The sequence below is a fragment of the Pleurodeles waltl genome, chromosome 6 (genome assembly GCF_031143425.1).
Source record: "Pleurodeles waltl isolate 20211129_DDA chromosome 6, aPleWal1.hap1.20221129, whole genome shotgun sequence".
Classification (NCBI taxonomy): Eukaryota; Metazoa; Chordata; class Amphibia; order Caudata; family Salamandridae; genus Pleurodeles; species Pleurodeles waltl.
This window is the reverse complement of record NC_090445.1, coordinates 105,798,824-105,812,425: the sequence shown is the minus strand read 5'-3', so window position 1 is coordinate 105,812,425 and position 13,602 is coordinate 105,798,824. Positions and strand designations below refer to the sequence as shown.

The 13,602-nt window shown below is 41.7% G+C and overlaps 1 protein-coding gene across 1 annotated transcript in view; it reads left to right on the top strand.

The window, feature by feature from the left end:
- The window catches only part of LOC138301871 (uncharacterized), a 50,769-nt gene extending 37,914 nt beyond the window's left edge, over positions 1-12,855 (top strand). The window contains exons 3-7 of the mRNA XM_069242357.1: positions 4,618-4,751; positions 7,524-7,812; positions 8,468-8,567; positions 9,026-9,111; positions 12,495-12,855. Of these exons, the coding sequence (XP_069098458.1) occupies positions 4,679-4,751; positions 7,524-7,812; positions 8,468-8,567; positions 9,026-9,111; positions 12,495-12,606 (660 nt within the window). The 5' untranslated portion in view covers positions 4,618-4,678 and the 3' untranslated portion in view covers positions 12,607-12,855. The remainder of the gene's footprint in view (positions 1-4,617; positions 4,752-7,523; positions 7,813-8,467; positions 8,568-9,025; positions 9,112-12,494) is intronic.
- The last annotated feature ends 747 nt before the right edge of the window (positions 12,856-13,602 follow it).

Below are 13,602 nucleotides of genomic sequence, written 5' to 3'. Positions count from 1 at the left end.
ACAGAGAGAAATGGTGGAAACCTGATCCAAAGACCCAACTTTAGAGCTGTGCTCCACAATACTCAATCCCTATCTAGATTTTGTCTCTGTTGGCAGATATGTTTTTATATTTACATTCTTGTTGGTATAAACTGTGCGTTCCCTACTTATTAGATTCTTCGCTTCCTAATTCAAACCAATCACGTTCTTGAATTCAGAAAGATGCCCAAGGCTGCCTTTTCTAGTACAGACACTTTATCACTCTTAATGCCTGTAATTTGAGAACCACCTGCCTTACATGTCAATCTTATTTAGGCATGAGCAAAATTTTAATTATGTGCCATGATTCATGTAATGTAAGGAATTTTGTGTTACTCAAAATTCCTACAACTATGGCATTACGCTAGTTTGCATACTTTCACACCATTTGTGGTAAAAATTTACCACAAATGCACTGGGATAATATGCACTGTTGTTTGCACTGCTTATGCTTCTTTGCTCTATTTTTTGATGCAAGGATGCATTTTAATCTAAAATATAGTGCTAGATGTCGGATTTGCATTTTGTGTAATTATGCATATTTTCACTTAATTTTGCTGAAATTGCGCACAGTTACAGGAAGGCAAATCATGCACACCCTTAATCTGATTGTCTGTAAACTTCAAGTGCCTTTATTTATCTATTAATTTATTCACCCATCTCTTGATTCTTCAACTTATTATTTCACCAATTAATTGCTCTCACTCATCCATCTATCCATCTGTCCACCTTGCAGCCACTTTTTTCAGTCTATCCATCTGTCTAGCCACTGACTTACTCTTCCACTCAACGGCAAACAAAATGTCCGCCCATCAATCGGTACCTTTGGTGTTTTTTTCATCCACCAATCCATCCATTACCTTGTTGTTTGTCTTCCTTGCCATAGTGATTATGTAATGACAAATGTGGACAGAAAAAATCAGTAAGCCAAGATGCTAGCTTCCCATCGCTCCAAAATGGCCCACTTCCTTTCACATCCTGGAATTCAAAATATATGGTCGCTCTTGGAAACAAATATGCTAATCCGGTGCCAGATACTGTGCATTTGAGAATGACACAGTGATATGAGAAACTGGTCAAGATGAAAAAATAACATTCTATGAAAAAGACAGAAAGTATCAGTTGTTAAGTTTAAATCAGTCTCTCTGAGTGAATTAAGAGATCTTCAAGAGGAAGCTGCAGAAGATGAGAAAAGAAAATGGGAACATTTAGGTGACAAAAGAAATTATCAAAATGTATATGTTACCTCTGAACAAAAGGATATTTTACCTGATTCAATGTTGTATTCCATGGCACCTTATGTTCCTAATCAGTCATACTCAGGAAGGGAATCAATGCTCAGACCTTTTAGAAAATATTGGGAAAATGTTGCAGTGAGTATTTATGTTGTCTGGCATGTCAAAATAATAATGAGGAAAAAAGAACCAACACATTGATGAATCACAAATCAGAGGGCGCACTTACAAGACTCCAATTAGATTTTGTGGAATTGCTAGTTCACAATGGCTTAAAACACATTTCATGATTTTCTACTTGTTTTCTAAATGTGTGGAGGCCTATCCGACCCGGGGATCAGACAGACTGACTGTTGTCAAACTTTTGTTGAAGGAATTGATACCTAGATTTTGCCTTCTAACTTCTATTCAGACAGGTCATGGCTCCCATTTTCAGAATAAAAGTTTATAATTGGTCTGTACTGCTCTGCAAATTGATCAGTGGTTTCATTACAGCTATTGTCCTCAATATTGAGGAGTGGTTGAAAGGATGAGTGGGACCCTCAAGAACAAACTGACCAATGTGTGTGCTTCTGCTGGTTTGAAGTGGCCGGATGCTGATCCAAATGAGCATTAGATGTACTCCTGACAAAAAGACAGGTTTCTCACCTCAGGAGGTGTTGATGAGAAGAGCAATGAGAGTGGTTTATACTCCTTCAGCTACTCTTGTTTCAATTGTTGATGACATCATTTTAGATTCCTGCAAAGGTCTGGCTGATGTGGTGAAATCTGTTTCTCACCAGCACTTGGCAACAGAACTTGGCAACAGAAGCAACAAAATTAGTACAATGTCATAATCTAAGTCCTGGTGACTGGGCAGTTGTTATAAGACAAGGAAGGAAGAGTTGCCTGCAGGAGCAGTGGAAAGCCCCTTACCAAGTAGTATTGCTAACAAACACTGCTGTTAGGAGTGCCGAAATCCCACAGTGGATTCACGCTGCCCGCACAAAGAGAGTGAAGGCAGTGGATGAAGAAGTGGTGAAAACAACCAATGATTCACAGAGTCAAGCTCAAGTTCTCAGTGTAGATCAAGGGAGGTAGATATTTGGAAAGTGAATCCGGTGAAAATCATAAAGTTATAGAAGTGCAGATCTATGACAGTGATGATCCGGGTGAAGGTACCAGTAGAGCTGTACAGTGTCAGGGTGAGGATCAGAGTGAAGAACTGATGCACTGTCAAAGTCAAAGGCATGTGTGGCAGAAGAAGGAAGTAGTCTCTGGTCCCAATAATAAAGAATTCCATTTGAAAATGTGAGTCACAAGAACCCCCAGAGGGATAAAGAGTTCACAATAAATTTCGTTGTTGAAGCTAATCAGAGTTCAAGTCTTTCATTAGGTGGAGAAGTTCAACAGTAATTACTACTGAAGAAGAAAAGGCTGATAAGTCACTGAAAATAACTTTCAAAAGAAAAAACTAGCAACAGGAGAGACTTAAGTCAATCAACAAAAAACCTGAAGTAATTGAATTAGATTAATTAAACATTGAAAGTGAGTCAACAATTGCTAAAAGACCAGCAAGAAAGAGAACTCCAAATAGCAAGTATGTATCACCTGAATTGTTATATCTAGCAGCACTAGCGGAGAAAGAAGACGAGTCATAACCAGAGATCTACTACCCAATAAACAGTTGCCAATGTACTTTTAAAAGTTATCCTGAAAGTGAATGAGCATAGGAGGAAGGATCACCTTGAAGATTTTGAAAACACTATTAAATACAAAGTTAAAATTGGGAACTCCCAGACAAATCTAAAAGATGGAAGTATCTTTTTAGAGCATGAACTGAAATGAAACAATTGAAATGAACATTTGAATAAAAAGCAGATTTTTGAAGTTTTCGTTTTAAATATTGTTTATCATTGCTTTAAGGAAAATATTTGTTTGTTTTGTGTTTTACAAATATTTTTGTTTTGAATCTAAATAGAAAATGGAGTACAGCAATGCTGTAAAAATATTAGTTTAATTGTCCTGTTAATGATACTAATAAAGTGAAACATAACACACTGACATAGGGAAAGTTTAGTTGCTGGATTTCATGTTAATATTTGTACTAAAATGTTAAATGAACATACAGAGATAACGTTAAACATTACTACGTCTGCAGTTTTCTTCCCTCTTCTGCAGGTGAAGGGGGCTACTGTTTTACAACTTCCTATCTCATACAGTCTATCCTGTAATGTGATTGTTAGTATATTTAACAAGAATTAGTTTTTGTCTTCTTATCTGTTGGATTTCAACGTCTAGTTGGAGCATCTACCAATCTCTGAAGATGGTCTTAATAAGGATCTTAAATATGATAAATATCTGGAAAAATGCACAAATTAAGCATGGAATTAAATTTACGGACCAGGGATAAGTGTGTAGTTTAAGTAAAGATGAGCATGAATTTGTTAAAGAATACAATGAGAGGAGAGTGAAGCTTGTGAGAGACTGGATAGATTGGAGAGATAAGAGAAGGATAAGAGAGCAAATCAAAGAAGATCTAGAATTTAGAATGTGGAATTTACATCGTAGGTTGAGAATGGAAAGTGAGAAAAACGGCAAGAGGTGTATGTTGTGTTGTAAATCTTTGAGAATTGGGAAGGTTATACATGTGAGAGATATTTTGTGAAGGTATATTATAAATGATGATTTTCTGATTGGTGAAGAGACGATTATGAGAAGAATTTATTATGAGTCGTGTAGGACTGCTTATTTCAATTTGCTGCGCAATCTGGTTGGATCTTGCTTTTAGTGTTTCCTAGAGTCTATCATACTAGTGGAATGGATGATGCACTCGGTTTGAAGAGAGTAAAATGTGGATTTGGGGAGATAGTATTAGATATATTACATGCTATTATTCCTCCTAAAGGTGTGGAAATGAATGATGTGAAAATTAGACACTTGTGTACACTTGTGGACCGGCTTGCCTCTAGCATGGCTGGATCCCTAACCCAAATTAATTCTGAATTTAATTGCTCTGTGAGTAATGATAATGCAAAACCTTTTAGTGCTAGATATTCATCTTGCGTAGGAAGGCAGTGTTTGCAAGGTACAAAAGGTAAGGAAATGGTGCACTTTCATACCTGATAACAACAGGATTATTAACACATATATTCAAAATGTTACTAATGTTTCTCCGGAACCTCAAGCTTTCAAAGAGCATGGCGTACAGAGGATTGTTGGTTTCTGGGTTAGTGAGGTAAGGAAGGGTTTTTCATAAGGTTGGTGAATAGACTAATAAAATGGGAGGGGGAATTTTGCGGCTAATCCTAATTTCTGTAATAATTATAATTGTTTGTGACATTGTTTTGTTCCTTTCATTTAAACGACCCTGGTGTCTTTTAAGAAATTATCGGTGTGAAGGTGAAATACAATTATTAAAATGAAAGAGACAAGGAAAAGTTGAAATGGAGAATGTCAAAGATCGTGTTTACAATCAGCTAAAGAGAATGGAGGAGATCACCAAAAAGAAGCAGAAAGGTATGTAGACTGTTTCCTGATTAATACATTCTTATTAATTGTGCTTTTTAGTGATTATAGACTACTCAGAGGAAGGATTTGTAGGAAACTTTATTATTTAATTCTTCTGTGCATTATTAACAAAAAGCAAAATGCAATATCTTATCATTTCACATGTACAGACTACTGTAGAGCATTTGTTTTGGAAACAAGTTTTCTAGGATGTGTAGAAGTACTTTTTTCTAGTGTATGTTAACTAGTCCACCATGGACATTGATTCACCAAAATGCTATGGGTAGCAGAAGTGACATCATATGTCCTCTTACACCAATGACATCACAGTAAGTGGTCATATGATTTGTGACCCACTGACACTGTCCCCTCTGCTGTCACTTCTCTCAAATCTCTATTCTTATTAACACTCTCACCTGTTGCTGTCTCTCACTCCTCCTCCTCCTCTATCTCAACTGAGTCTCTCTCTCTCTGGTCTTCTTATCATATTTCAGTGTATTTCCCTCTCTCACTTGACTTTCTGACCTGCCTCTTTTACACCTCTCTATCAACTCTTACCCACCTCTGTTACTGTCTGCCTCTTTCTCACCTGTCTCTGTTTCAATATCACATTTATATCTCTCCCTCAGTTGTTTTTTCTAATCTGCCTGTCTCTTATTCACCACTTTGTCTCACTCTCTAACTGGTATAACCTCTCTATCTCCCATTCTGCTTTGTCACTTTATCACCACTTTCTCAACTTTGCCCCTCCTTGTAGCTGTCACTTTCTCAATCTGTCAACCTCCCCATTTCTCTCTCACCTGTCTTTCTAACATGACTCTTTATTGTGTATCTCTCTCACACCTGGCTCTTTTCTGTGCTGCTTCTCATAATTTTCTCTATCACCTCTATGTCCATATCTCTCTCAAATCTGTTACCTCTTTGTCTTTAACTCCTCTCTCTCATCTTTGTCTCTGTCTCTCACTTGTCTTCACTTGTTATCCTCCTCTATTCCTTGCATTATTTTCAACCTCCTAGTCTTTCCACTCTTACCTTTCTCTCTTCTGTAATTTTTGCTCTCTTCACTTGCTCAGGAGCAGTAGAAGGCACATAGATGCCTTTTGCAGCCAGGGTCAGATACACTTCTAAACTAAATAATTGTTTTACAAGTTTGTTTGCTTAGATCTGGCTGCTGCTTAGAGTTATCTTGCCCCCGCATGACCCCTAAATGACGTCCATGTAGCCCAGACTTTAATGTAAAACACAATCTTGACCAAGATGTAAGTCTTTTCTTCCACTCTTCGTGTGCTTTCCCCAAGAACACATCCTCTCCCCTCTCTCCACAGCACACAGTCAAGCTGAAGTACACTGGGATGTTTCCACTGTTATTATTGTTTTGTTCATGATGAGCCTTCCCCAGTTCAACTGAAATTTGCAACGTTACCAGGTCTTCAGCTTGTTCACTGAGGCCTATTCATTCATAACATTTTATTGTTAATGTATCTTGTTCTGTTCAAGCACTTCCAGATGATATTAGCATAAGGGTTGCTGAATAATTATTCATGTAGTGGGTTAGTGCATTGGTGTTAAGGTAACGTGGCATTGTTTTTCATGTGCTCTGATTTGCTAAAGAAGTGATAAATTCGCTCACACCACAATGATTCTGCAGAAATTCTTATTTCCTATGCAGGAATTGTGTATAAAATCTCTTGATTTTGGGGATGAGCCAGAATACTTTCCTACTCTATTATGGATAGTGTCTGATTCTTCCCTGATTTTCCTGATAATTGAGACTTGGAATAATTTCAGATTTTTACATACTCTGTATAACTCTGCATTTGAGAGCCTTCATGGCATTGACTCTGTACCAATTATATTTGAATGCTGTAATAAAAGTAAAACCTTTTATGTTACTAAGATCTGTAGAACGCATGCATGGCTGCCCCAGCGACTGGGCTTCCCCGCGCTGGACCCAGTAATCCAGCAAAGACAGCAGGAAGGACAAAAGGGCTACTGAGAGACCTGACGTAGCAAACAGCCATGTTTTAAAAAAAATTCTGAAGCAAAGTTGACTTAGGGTAATCGTTAAATCCTCAGGCACGCTGTTTCAAAGGACAGACACCAATGCCTGAAAAGAGCGACCCCCCCCAACTTCTTTTTATTGAATCGGAGGACCACTGCCAGATTAAGGCCCATATTTATACTTTTTTAGTGCCGCATGTGCGTCATTTTGTGACGCAAAAGCGGTGCAAACTTCAAAAATACAATTGTATTGATGCAAATGCAAATGCGATGCTAAAAAAGTATAAATAAGGGCCTAAGTTCTATAGAGCGAAGAGCTATGTTAGTAGGCCTGGACTGAGTGCGTGGAGTTGCGCTACTCGGAACTCTGTGAAGTGGCTAAAAAACTCTGCCACACTATGTGGAGTTCTGCTAGTTCTCCGTTGCACCCGTTTTTGTTGCATTTGACATTGAACACAATGCGAAGTACATACTCGTGTTCAAAATCGCACATGAACAGCACCACACAGTTCGCATGGGCACAGTCATCTTATTTTTCACTTTGTTTATGGTGCTGGTCCTTCACCTTCAATCTGTCCCCAGTCTTTGTAATCCTCTACCCCACACATGGTCTACCCCTATTTCTTTTTATATACTGTATTAGTGTGTCTTTTTGTGTCCATTATTTTTACGATGTTTCATTTTTTGTGTGTGTCTTTGTGATTGTTTCTATTTTTGTTTATTTTTCCCTTTTTCTTTTTTTCCCTCCTGTTTCTTTTCTCCTACTCCTACCCCATCCAGCACTATGGCAGAGCAGCAGGGCAACAGCGGCCATCTGCCTTGCGGGTGGCACTGCTGTCAAGGTGTGCAGCCTTGGCCGATCTTCAGCAAGGAGGAGGCAGCATTGGTTTTTTTATGTGCAGCGCCCCTCCCCTCCATGCTGGTTACCCCCTGCAGGAGCGTCAACAGTGCAGGGCTACGGTGCGCCTGTTGGTCAGGGCTGCCACCAAGGTCCAGGGCAGCACCCAGTAGCTGACACACCTTTGGGCAGATATCATCAACCTACTAGGCATAGAGCACCCGGGGCTTGGTGAGTATTATATTTTTATTATGTTTGTGCTCTACAATGCAAACTTTTTTTTCTGAATAGCATGCTGCTTCCGTTCAGAGGTAAGTTACGTTTAGTTTATGTTAAGAATATTATTTATTATGTGATCCAGTTAGAGCTAGGCAGGTGCTTGGTGCTACATCATCGTACTCGTAGGCAGGCAATCACTTTGGCTGACTATTTAAGAAGCCATTGCAACGCAGACTCCTCTGTCTGCGTTGCAATGGCTTCTTCTCCAAAGTGTATTTGTGAGATCAGTGAGTTATCGTTCTGTGTGACTTTATGTAGATCGCACAGTCCCAAGCAATTTCACAGTGATGCGAGTATGTATGCATTGCAAAAAAGGGAGACTGAGCTGGTCCATCAAGGGGCTTGAGAAATGAGAATAGAATGAAAGATCAATTCATTGCAAATGCAATGTATTAGTTCCAAATGTAGTTTTTGTTAAGAAAATTTGGAATAGGGATTTTAGGAGTATAGCCAACTCAACAATAGTTGTTCATACTAGTATAGTACCATAGGTAGGCGATCTGATTTAAGAACAATGTTATTGTGTTTGCCTGTTATCTAATAATTTTGTGGAAATTAACTGTACCACTAATGTATTTTTTTAATCTTCTTTCTAATCTTACATCAGCACCGAAGGGCAAGAAGAGGGGCACTGCACCGTGGGTCCGGCTGGGGGCTTGGGGAGGCGCCAACCACCAGCGCTGATGCTGATGACTCTGCTCATCCCAGTAAGTCCTAATATTTAATATTATCATTATTATTTTCCTGACTTTTGCCTCTCCCCACTTTTATACTACTTTTAATTTTGCCTTGTTTACCTTTCTTATAGTGTCTCCCTTTTTTTCCAACTCCCCTATCCACTGTAGTGATAGTGTGCCAAGTTCCTGTTATGCCTGCATTATCTTTTCTACAGTCTTTCATTGACCATTTTGTATTTCACCCCTTCATTGCTCTTCAATTATTCTGAGTCATCATCAATCGTAGGCTATAGGTCTGCCCCTCTATTATGCATATCTTTTGGTTGGCATGACTACCTGGCTTTTCTAACAGTCCAACAAAAATACCCAGAGTGACAGAAGATACTGCAGTGCTAACCGAACTATAACAATTGTGGTTGCATTTTTTTGATTAAAAAAATTAAGAATGGGACCTGGCATCTAATAAATGTATACTGTTTTTTTTATAGCCACACCAACCAGTGAAGCCTACTCAAGTTGTACGCTTCAGGAGCAGGTGGAGCAGGGGGAGATGCAGCTGCAGGGACTGGCGCTGGTAAGTCACAACACTTGCTTATTCACAATTACTCTTCCTCACTAGCTACAAGGGCGTTGTCGTGATCAGATTCATGAACCCCCCCGTATTACAGCTACAGCAGTGGTTGGGTTACTTATAGCCTCTTCTATCTGCAACTCAGCAAAAGCACATGTAGTGGATGCTAAAAATGATGGCTTGATGGAAACATGAAGGAACGGAAGGTTAAAAGAAAGGATTGGTGAAAAGAGTGAAAAGAAAGGATGCGTGGATAAGTATTGGTATTGGGTAAATGGATGGGTGAAAGGATGATTGAACGAAGGATCCATAGTGTGGGTACTGTATGGCTCAATCAATCAATCATAATTTGTAGAGCGCAACTACTCATCCGTAAGGGTCTCAAGGTGCTGAGGGGGTCGGTTCTCTGTGTTTCAGTCAAAGACTCAGGTCTTAAGGTCCTTCCTGAATTAAGGCAATGATGGAGACTGCCTGAGGTGGAGAAGCAAGGTGTTCTAGCTATTTGCCGCGAGGTAGGCAAAGGATCTTCCTCCGGCCAAGGTCTTCTGTATGTGGGGTACGGTGGCTAGAGCCTGTTGAGTGGAGCCGAGAGGTCTGGCGTGGGAGTACAACATGATGCAGTGGTTGAGGTAGATCTGTCCTAGGTCATGGAGAGCCTTGTATGCATGGACAAAGAGTTTGAAGTTGATCCTTTTTTCAATAGGAAGCAGTGGAGGTCTCTTAAGAGTCTGGTGATGTGTTTGCAGCGAGGAACGTCCAGGATGAGTCTAGCAGAGGCGTTTTGGATGTGCTGTAGTTTCTTCAGGTTCTTCTGGGTGGTGCCGGCATAGAGGGCGTTGCCATGCATTGGATGGATAAGGGAATGAGAATTTGGGTGAAAGACTGGATGAGAGAAAGGAAAGCTTAAATCACAGTGGCTATGGGTGTATAAGGGGAAGAATGTAAGGACAATTGAATAATTGCATGGATGAATAAAGAAGGGACCTCTTCTTCCATAGAGAGATCAGTGGCACCCCTATATTCTTCTATAGCAAACGCTCTTCCTGCCTGCCTAATCCATCTGCCTTACACTGCAGTAGAGTAAGCCAAGTTTCCTTATATTCTTTACTCCCCACCAAATCAATTTGCTGGAAAGAATTTGTAATGGTGGGTTAGACCAGTGAGTAAAGTGGGACTAGTAAGTGCCTGATTTGATTTCAAGTTTGGTGTAGGGGTTACTCTGTGACGAACATGCCAAATACAACCTTTATACCCATTCCTTTCCCTGTAGTGCAGTGCACTGTTTCCCCCCCAGTCTACATATGGCAGACAGGATAAAATATATCCGTATTTTATACATAACATGTGTGATGTATCTTATTTATTTGTCTGCCTCTTTGAAGTCAGGGTAGAAACTAAAATAAAAGAAAGACATGTGGGGAAGAGCAGGGCCTTTGGAATTAAAGATAGATAATTGTCACCTGCAGCTGACCAAGCTGCAGACAGTAGCAACGTACTTAAAGCGCTGGCTAGCATGCCTCCAATTATTTGGTACAACAACTTGTACTCCATAGAGCATAATGCCTCACTCATCATAATGAGAGGTAATTCATTTTTATTTCATCACTAAATGTGTCTGTTTAGTTACTAGAAAAGCCTTAAAAAGAAAAAAAATGAAATCATTATGTTTTAATCTGGTCTTATTCTGCCTTAATTCGTTTCTACCAGACAGTTAGTGCTTCTTATGTGAGGCATGTATAGGTAAACAAATAAATCAATCAATCATTGAATTTATAAAGCGCTCTACGTACCCGTGAGGGTTTCAAGGTGCGGGCGGGGAGGTGAGGGGAGCTGCTGTTACTGATCGAAGAGCCAGGACTTGAGGAGTCTTCTGAAGGTGAGTAGGTCTTGGGTCTGTCGCAGGTTGGTAGGGAGGGTGTTCCAGGTCTTGGCAGCGAGGTATGAGAAGGATCTGCCGCCGGAGGTCTTTTGTTGGATGCGGGGAACGACGGCGAGGGCGAGGTTTGCGGAGCGGAGCTGATGGGTGGGGGTGTAGAAGCTGAGTCTGTTGTTCAGGTAGGCTGGTCCGGTGTCGTGGAGTGCTTTGTGAGCGTGGGTAAGAAGCTTGAAAGTGATCCTCTTGTCCATGGGGAGCCAGTGAAGGTTTCTCAGGTGGTGGGAGATGTGGCTGCGGTGGGGTACGTAGAGGATCAGCCGGGCGGAGGTGTTTTGGATGCGTTGGAGGCATCGTAGGTCTTTTGCTGGTATGCCTGTGTAGAGTGCGTTGCCTTAGTCTAGCCTTCTGCTGACGAGGGCCTGTGTCACCGTTCTTCTTGTTTCTGTCGGGATCCACTTGTAAATCCTACAGAGCATGCGGAGTGTGTTGTAGCAGGAGGAGGAAACTGCGTTGACCTGTTTAGACATGGTGAGGGAGGAGTCGAGGACGAAGCCTAGGTTGTGTGCGTGGTTGGTCGGTGTCGGTGGGGTTCCTAGTGAGGTAGGCCACCAGGAGTCGTCCCAGGCGGAGGGGGTGGGTCCGAGGATGAGGGCCTCCATCTTGTCCGAATTCAGTTTCAGACGGCTGCTTCTCATCCATTCGGCGATGGATTTCATTCCCTCGTGGAGGTTGGTTTTGGCCATGTGCGGGTCCTTGGTGAGGGAGAGGGTGAGCTGTCTGTCGTCAGCGTAGGAGAGAATGTTGAGGTTGTGTTGTCGGGCCACTTGTGTGAGGGGGGACATGTAGATGTTGAACAGCGTCGGGCTAAGGGATGAGCCTTGGGGGACGCCGCAGATAATGTCGATGGCTTCGGAGCGGAAGGGGGGGAGGCGGACTCTCTGGGTTCTAACAGAGAGGAATGAGATGATCCAGTCGAGGGCTTTTCCTTGAATTCCGATTTCGTGGAGGCGTGTTTTCAGGGTGCGTGGCAGATTGTGTCTAAGGCGGCAGATAGGTCCAGGAGGATGAGGGCTGATGTTTTGCTGTTGTCCATTTGGCACCTGATGTCGCCTGTGGCAGCAAGAAGGGCGGTCTCAGTGCTGTGGGTTCGTCTGAAACCGGACTGGGAGGGGTCCAGGATGTCGTTGTCTTCGAGGTGGCTGGTTAGTTGTGTGTCAACGATTTTTTAAATGACCTTAGCTGGGAAAGGGAGTAGGGAGATCGGTTGGAAATTCTTGAGGTCGTTGGGGTCTGCTTTGGGCTTCTTGAGGAGGGCGCGGATTTCAGCGTGCTTCCAAAATATTGGCCTTGTGACTCTCCTAATCCTAGATAATCAAATCAAATTCCAACATTCCTTGGCGACCAGCAATGTAGTGATAGTGTGCCACCCACTATCTATCATTTGAAGAAGTGTTTGTTCAGACCATTGTTTACACTTTGTCATTTGTCATTCTTCTTTTTCTTGATATAGCTACTCCTGCCCAAAAACCACCACCACCAACAAGGCAGGAGATAGCGACCCATCTGCGACAGAATGTTCCCCTGAATGGGGAACATTCAGGGAGAATACCAGTGTCTGGTGATCCTGGAGGAGGATAAGGCCAAAACAGTGCCTTGGACCCATGACCCAGCAGAGCCGCACGACAGTCCCCAGCTTCCCGGCCAGTACATTGCCGGTGCCACCACCAGCAATCAGGATCCCTGACTGCACCTGCTGCTGCACCTTCCCGCTCCACCAAAGCCTTGCTCCAACGCACCCTGAAGCGGATGGACTAGATGGAGAGCTGGCTCGCCAGCATTTAGCAGAGCCTCGACGAGCTCCTGACCCATATTGAAACAGCCCTTTTTGAAAAAATAGTTTTGATGGGGGGGACTTGCTGTGGGTAGATAGGGCGGGGGGATTTGGGCTGGACTTTGGACTTTTCGTTGGACTTTTTGGGAATGGGGTTATTTGTTCGGGGAGAGGAGTGGGACTGTTGTGGGTGGAGAGGGAGGGTTTTCTATTTGTAAACAATAAAGGGGATTTCTTTTACATCATTTGCATCTCAAATCTTTATTTTGGTGTTTTAGACTTTGTTTACACTGCTGCCTTTTAGTGTAACCTGTTATTTTTAATCTGCTAAAAAAGGTATTTGTCATTCACTAACACCCTTGCTCTACTGCCCACTGCAACCACTATTGACCACTAGGGGATGATTTCACTTGCCTATTTTGGCTACAAAAACCCAGTACACACAGACAACATCTTCTTCCCTTAGAGTTAAATACTAACTAAACAAGTTAACTTCAATCCGTAGTTCTTCTCTTACCTGAATAGATGAAGCGAGGGAGTCTTCTTACTGCAGGGTTTTTCTCAAGATGGCATCTTAAGGGGGTAATAGGTAGGTAGTAGTAGTAGCAGGCTAGCCCACTAACAGAGAAGACAGAACTTCACAGAAGATGCCACTCCCACCTATGCAAACTCTGACTACAGGATTAATCAAGGAGTTACCCATCACTGTCAACTTAGTTGAAAGAAAACAGATCAAAATGGATCATCATCATACTATCAGAACTTTAGGAAGACTACCACAATGACA